The sequence below is a fragment of the Chinchilla lanigera genome, unplaced genomic scaffold (genome assembly GCF_000276665.1).
Source record: "Chinchilla lanigera isolate Chin_1 unplaced genomic scaffold, ChiLan1.0 scaffold00029, whole genome shotgun sequence".
NCBI classification, from domain to species: Eukaryota; Metazoa; Chordata; class Mammalia; order Rodentia; family Chinchillidae; genus Chinchilla; species Chinchilla lanigera.
Window position 1 is genome coordinate 3797390 of NW_004955430.1, and position 7438 is coordinate 3804827.

The window sequence follows — 7438 nt, forward strand, 5'->3', positions numbered from 1 at the left end:
CACCTCCCTTGCTGTCACCCAGATCAAAAGCTGACTCCGCTACGCTCACTTGTTGGAAAGTTGTTTCTCCTCCTCTCTTGGGAACTGGGAAGGCCGGGAAGAATGAGGCCCAGACCTGGGCCTACTTCCAACATCAGAACACGGTTGAGGAGGGCGATCTGAAGACAGCTTGGGGGTGGGGGGTTGGAGGAAGGAGGCCAGCAAGGGCCACCTGTGCCACCAGCCAGGGCTTATGAACCGGGAGTGGGGTGGGAGGGGGAGTATTTTCTTCTGATTTGTGTGTGTGTGTGTCTTTTTGAGACAGGGTCTCATTATGCAGTTCAGGCTGGCCTTGAACTCACTTTGTAGCCCAAGCTGGTCTCAAACTTGCAAAGATCCTCCTGCCTCAGCCTCCCAAGTGTTGGGATTACAGGTGTATGCCACCTCGCCTGGCTGTTTCTTCGGATTTCTAAGAGAAAGAAATCTGTGTAATAGATTTGATATCATGTTAGTTTACCCATGGAAATATGAAAAAAACCTTAGAGGACCAAGATGTGGCTTCGATGAAGAATCTATTTGAATTTATGAAAATTACTGCCACAGCCTGCCCCGGAAGTGGAAAGGCTGTATGTTAAGGGACAACCTCCCATTTCTAAGACATGCCATTTCCGGTTATGATGCTGGAGGATCTATTCCCCTCTGTGGTCTTTCCCTTCCTCTCTCAGGAACACTTTTGGTGGGGCGCAAGCAGAGTTGTTTCACAGGACAGGACTCCTCAGAACTCTAGGCACATGCACTGCTTTCTATTAGACCCTTTCAACCATGCTTTTGCAAAACACTGGCTTCTGCTTTATAGGTATTACAAGCTCTTTGCCCAGGGGCTTTGCTCAAGTCTACCTGATTCCCCACAAGACTGTGGCTAGCAGGGCCCTCCTGGTGGAGGGCTGTGGATGAAAGCTGTGGGCCAGGCAGGGAGGGGCAGAGAACTCTCTAGGAGAAGTCTCTTGGCAGACTTAGAAATGTCTTCTAAAAAAAAAAAAAAATGTCTTGTATGACCATCTTTTAAAACAAGATAAAAAAGTAAGATACAGGTAAGATTAAACAAGAGCTGCCTAAGGTCTGAAAAGAAAGGAGAAAAGTCAAGCATGGTGGTGCACTCTTGTGATCTCATCTGTTTAAGAGGCGAGTTCAAGGCCAGCCTGGGCACCTTAGTGAGACCATGCCTCAAAGTGAAAAAAGAAAAAGAAGTGTGATGCAGTTTTCTTTTTTCTACCTTTCTGGAAGGTTTTTCTCAGAAACTCCCAAGTTTTTCTCCTTATCCTGAGCTCAGCGTGGCAAGTTTCCAGATGGCAATTGTTTTCTTCCCTGCTCTAGGTGGTGGCTTTGGGTATCTTGAGAAAAATCAATCCAAGATTCATTAGCTGTTATTCCCTGGTAGAACAGTCCGGAGAAGGCATCTTAGTTAACAAGTTACTGGATGACATTTCTGAATTGCAAGGAATTAAAAGATCAAAGAGCTGTTGTACATGGTACTTGTATCTTTTTTCTCCTGAAAACTCGAATCTTCTCCGCTTTATTTTTCTTTCACCCAGTTGTACTTAAGTGCTTTTCCATCTGTCCCAGCACAGACGTGGTCTGTTCCCACAGACGTGCAGAGAATAAGAATCCACCGGCACTGTCTGCAAGGCAGCTGCAGCCGCTGGGCCGCTTCCCAGGGCCTGAGAGGTTCTCCCCGCATCTCTGCTTCAGGATGAAGCACTGCCCTAGTATGAGGGGCTGGCTCTAGGCTTCTGCGTTTCCTGGTGACAGGAAGACCTTCTAAAATGTCAAATTACGAATGCTTTGGTAATGAGGCCCTAGTGACTTCCTTCCTTGAACAAGGTCGAGAAAGCCTCTACTGAGATCGTATTTCTTAAAAACCAGAGCACAAGAGCTGGGGCCGTAAGCCCCTCGGTCACCCAGACTGAGCCCTGGATTCACCTCACCCTGTGAGTGAAGGGAGGGTGGGAGAGAAAGGGGACCCTAGGTTCCCCCTCACTGGCAGCTATGCCCTAACCAGGGACGCCAGGGACTGTGTGCCAGCCTGTGCCGAGCTGACTCTGGTGTGATGCTTGGCTTCAGCTTAAAACTTGCAGCCTCCTGCTCAGGGAGCCCAGCTTGGTGCAGCAGCCGCACAGCCCCTGTGTAGAGCACCCTCCCTAAGGGGGAGCCTGCAGAGAACCATTCCAGCCAAGGGAGCAGGCCCCTGGGTTGGAGCAGGCCACGTGCGCATGAGAAAGGACATGGTGTAAGTTAACCCTCCTCCTCTACCAGCCCCACCTCCCCGCTTTGTCCCTGCAGGAGGCGGGGAGGAGGGGCCTGGCCTGAGTGCTGGCCTCCCCCAAAGGGCCCACAGGGAAACAGTGGGGAAAATGAATTTGACTCGCTGACTAGTACTGGTCACACTCCCTGAGATGTTTTCTAGGTCTCAGCCACTGAGTAGGGCCACCTGGGTCCCAGTGTCCTGGACAGTTTCAAGAAGGAGCCCTGGAGCCAGGGCTGTGCTGGTCAGTCGCCCTGGCTTGCCCAGGGCTTCTCTGATCATCCTCAGCAGTGGCTGCATTAACGCTGGGTGGCCAGTGTCTTGGGCTTGTACACAGGAACCTCCTTATCCCAGAGGGCAGGCAGGCCCTTAATAATGTCGGACGCTTTCTCTGCGATCATGATCGTGGGAGCGTTCAGGTTGCCGCTGACCACGCTGGGCATGATAGAGGCGTCCACAACCCTGAGGTTCTCCACCCCAAGCACCCTGGTCTCTGGGTCCACCACAGCTGTGGGATCAGAGGGCTGGCCCATCTTACAGGTGCACGAGGGGTGGTAGGCACTGTCAGCTTTTGCCCGCACAAAGGCGTCTATCTCCTTATCCGACTGCACGTGGCTTCCTGGCTGGAGCTCCTCGCCCCGGAAAGGAGCCAGGGCTTCCTGCGCAAAGATTTCTCTGGACAGCTTCACACACTGACGGAAATCCTTGATATCAGATTCTGAGGAGAGGAGACAAGTGAAGCCCCTCTTATTGTGCTAGCCTCACAAGAGTCACAGGACGGAGAGGCTCCACAAGCTATGGGAGACAAAGCTTACAGCCCCGGAGGACTGAGCCACCAGGTACTCGTCCCTTGCCCATAGGTAGCTGACGTCCTAGCTCTGTGACAGCCTGCCCCAGAGGCCTGGGTTTAAATCAGGGGTCCGACTTCGCTATTCAGGGATAGGAACACACATCCCACCCACAAATGCCCATGCATCATCATAGGGCAAAGCCTGCCCCATGGGGAGGGCTGCCTGCAGAGGCACCGGCAGTGCGACCTGCTTTAGGGCGAGGACATAGCGGGCGAGCGCGTGCCCAGGCCCGGCGCTTGTGCCTCCTGCGGCCTCCTCTGCAAATGTCCCTCTCCTGCTGTGCAAAAAGAGCCCCTGGGGTTACTCTGTGCACAGTGCAAAGCGGCTCTGGCAATTCACAGCCTAGCCTGGGCTGGGAAGAACAGAGGGCAGCCTGGGTCCTGGGACGGGGAGCTCCGGGGTAAAATGCAGGGATGAAAAGGAACTCTCCCTCATTCGAGCCAGACGCAGGACAGACAAAGCTGGTGCTCAGTTACCTGTTGACAGGTAGTTGGGTTGGATCACAGGGTGCTCCTGGGGGTTGGCACTTCTCAGCCTGAGCCAGCCCACACTCGTGGCCCGCATGGTCCCCACATGTACCTAAGGGAGCCCAGAGGACACAGTGAAATCCACAGCGAGCTGCATCAACCCCGACTCAGTGGGTTGGAGAGGCCTCAGGTCCTGGGTGGGGGCAGGGGGACCTCTGCATCAGAGTAGTTTAGAGCAGAGATGGTGAAGCATGCGCCTACCTCCTACCCATTTCAACAAGTAATTCAAAACCAGCTCAGCGAACCGCTCCTCCCTCCCACCTTGATATTCCGCTGTCCCGAACTTCCAGGGTGGCACTCCCAGGGCCAAAGCAGCCCTATTTGTCCCATGCCAGTGTCTAGGTCCTAGAACCCCTGCCCTGAGTGCTGCAGGTCCTACTCCTTCACAGGCTGCGGACTGATACGCTCTGTTCCTGGTGCTCACTCCTTGGGGGAAGATTCCAGGCCTGGCTTCCTCACCCCATGCGCTGGAGGGCGGGCACCAAACGCCCTGTCGTAGTGGGAAGGATGCAGCTCCCCAAGAAAATGGGAGCATCTGCCCTACCGCGGCAGGAAAGGCAGCATCGCGGGCAGAGGCTCCACCTGCTCACCTGGTAAGCCTCTTGCTGGGTGGGGATCCGTCCATGGTCAATCACTTGGGAAGGCAGGAAATGGAACTGGATGTCCGGGTGGGGGACCCCGGGCTGGCTGCGGATGAACCCACCCGTTTCCAGATGGGAAGTGGCTCCATCCCCTGTGGGTCGGAAGAGGACAAGGCAGAAGGGCCAGTCAGGCTGGGCTGTTCCCGGTTCCCTCCTTGCCCCGTGCAGCTCCTCCTTGGTGCCCAGCCCCAAGCCCTGTCCGTAGCTGCGCTCTTTCCCCTAGGTGGGCTCACCCAGCACCACAGCTTTAAATATCAATCATATGTCAGGTGGAGGACTGGCACGTTGCCACCTCCACCTGCCCACCGGCCCTGCCCACCATCTAGCCGAGTGTGGGGGAGATGCTCAGTGAGGGGGAGCATCTCTAAGAGTGGCTTCTTGGCCAAATATGTGCAAGATCTGCAGCCCAGCCCCAGGACCTCCCCTCTGTGCCTTTCCTCTGGGTCCTGAACCCCATGTGGGACTCATCCCTGACACCTGCCAGAGAAGCAGCACCTCGCCCTTGGGCAGCCTCATCTTGACAAGTGCTACTGCTTCTGGTCCTCACACCAGCCCATCAGGCAGGAACATTGGACACCCCTTTTGCAGATAAGAGACTTGGGCCCAAGGTAAATGGCAGAGTTCAAAGCTAGCAATGTGCGACCAGAGCCCTCACTCAACTCCTCAAGAGACAGACCGTGATACCTACAGACAGTATCTACCAGCGTCACCAAGGAGCCCACCTGTGAATTTCCAGAACCACTCCAGACCGATGCAGAGCTTCCGCAGGGGCTTCTGGGCAGAGTGGAGGGTGATGGGGTGGGTGCATGCCTGCTGAATGTACACTTCCAGGTGGTCCTGCAGGTTCTGGCCAACTCCTGAAACAGGAGGACGTGGTGAAGGGAAGTGGCTACCAACAGGGGCTTAGCTGGCTTCTCAATATCCCTGCGGGTCTGAAAAGCTCCCCTGTGCGCTTATCTCCTGGACCAGCGCCGGCCGGGACCCTGGGTCTCCGCTGAAATGTCACTTCACAAGAAGCCAAGCCTGCAGTGTGCAGTCCCTGCCAAGTCCGGCCCTTTCTCACGCCGCCCAGGCCACCTACCCTGTCAGTACGGGAAAGGCTGGCGGGAGAAGGGCAAAGAAAACAGTGCAAGGACTTTGTATCCAGCGAGGTCCAGGGGCCCACAGACCTGTGGAAGGACGTGGCAGCTGCGTGCAGCACCACTGCTGTCCCCACCCCCCACCCCCCACCAAGCTAACAGAACACACCGCGCTGTTCCGTTTGCAGAAGCAGGCTCGGAGAGCCGCGAGGGAGGCGCTCACCAGGCAGGTGGCACACCACGGGGATGCCCAGCTTCCTGAGATCGTCCGCGTTCCCCAAACCAGACAGCATGAGCAGCTGCGGGGAGTTGATGGCACCCCCACTCAAGATCACTTCCTTGCTGGCGTAGACCTGGAGGAAAGCAGGGGGCTGGCCTGTTCTCCTTCCTGAAGAGTCAGCTGCTCCCCAGGCTCGTGGGCCAGTCCACACCGCCAGATCATGGCCTGGAGGTGTGGTCCCACACAGAGCACCAGGAACACAGAAAGCCCCCGCCGGCCTGGAGGAAGAGGCGGGGCCTCGCTGTGCAGCCATGTTCACTGTGAGGTGTGAACCCCAAGGGTGGGCCGGGCTCTGAACGTCTGCAATAGCCAGACGGTAACAAAACACGGGGCACGGACTCAAACGAGATCCATGAAGGTAGGCTCTGAAATGAGCCCTAAAAACAAGCAATGAGACAGATCTACTCATGGGTGTGCAAATCAATCTGACACACTACTGAGCAGAGAAAATGTGCAGTCACATTTCCTGCACAGTGTGTGATCATATTTATGGGTGTGAGAACCTCTAGTATGAACCTACAAATTTCTGTCAGGTCAATACCCTGAAAGGGCACAGACGCTACCCGGAGACATCCCTGCGTGAGCACCTATACTAGGGCACCCGGCATCTTTGCCCGTGGTGGGACTGGGGACTTCCTCAGCTCGCTGCTTCCTGCGAGGCTACAGGGACAGTCCACCACCCCTGCCACCAGCCGCTCACTCACCAAGAGCCTGCAGTTGGGAGCAGGGCATGACTTCTGCCCACCCTGAACCCGACCTGCCCCCTCAGCCGCCCGGGCGCTCACTGGAGTCCACTCACCTTGTGGTTCTGGCCGTTCTTGACGTACTCCACACCCACTGCACGGGTGCCCTCAAACAGTACCCTGCTCACCAGCGCCTGGGTCTCAGCCTTGAGGTTGGGGCGGCTCAGTGCTGGGTGCAGGTAGGCACAGGCCGAGCTCCAGCGCTTGCCTGCAGGACACAGCGAGGTCAGAAACGGCCCCCTGCCCTTCCCTGGGCAAGGAGAGGGAGCAGGAGAAAGAGCCGTTTGCCTTGCCTCTGCCTGAACAAGCCCCGCCTTGTAGGACTGAGACCTGGACCCGGCCCTACCGAAGTCCAGGTTGACCCACGGGCCACCCGCCACAGGTGGAAACCGTCCTTCACCTTGGCAGGGGGACACGGAGACCAGCAGCAACAGACAGAAGAGTGAGAGGCCTGAGGAGGGTCAGCCCTGGCCACGCCCCTGTTCTGTGAGCAAGTCCCTGGTCCGCTCTGTGCCTCAATTTCCCCATCTATAAAGGAGGGACACGGCCCAACAGCAAAGATAAGGAAGCCCAGAGAAACAGGCAAGAGAACCATGAGCTCCTAGCTGGCTCCCTGTGCCTCCGTTTCCCCATCTGCGTGGCTGGAAGACTCGGGGCCTTTTGTCCAGAGAGCCGATCCTCCTGTCTACCCAGCAGGGGCCCCAGGCCCGCGCGTAGCCCAAGGGGCACCGCGCCGTCATTGCTCACTGGCTCTGGCCGCATTCGGTGGCATCTAGGCGTGCGGTAAGTCACCTCCCTTCCCGCCCAGCACCAGCCCCCTTGGCCACACTTGCTCATCACAGCCGGGCCGGGCGGGAGGGCGCGAGCAGGGCGCCGGGGAGCCGGGCGCCCACCTTCATGGATGGTCCTGTCCATCCAGCCGAAGCCCTCCTGCTGGAAGCCGTTCATGTCCTCGGTGAGCGGGTAGCCGGCCTGCTGCGCGGCGCTCAGGAAGGCGCGGTGCAGCGGGTGGTGGCGCGGGCCCCGGGCCACGCGC

The 7438-nt window shown here is 57.1% G+C and overlaps 1 protein-coding gene across 1 annotated transcript in view; it reads right to left on the minus strand.

Annotated features, from left to right (window-relative positions):
• Nucleotides 1-534: 534 nt before the first annotated feature.
• Chdh (choline dehydrogenase) overlaps nt 535-7438 on the minus strand; it is a gene marked incomplete at its 5' end in the record, with an annotated part of 33403 nt that continues 26499 nt past the window's right edge. The window contains 7 exon segments of the mRNA XM_013515612.1: nt 535-2999; nt 3609-3711; nt 4250-4392; nt 5023-5157; nt 5603-5732; nt 6459-6610; nt 7296-7438. Of these exon segments, the coding sequence (XP_013371066.1) occupies nt 2581-2999; nt 3609-3711; nt 4250-4392; nt 5023-5157; nt 5603-5732; nt 6459-6610; nt 7296-7438 (1225 nt within the window).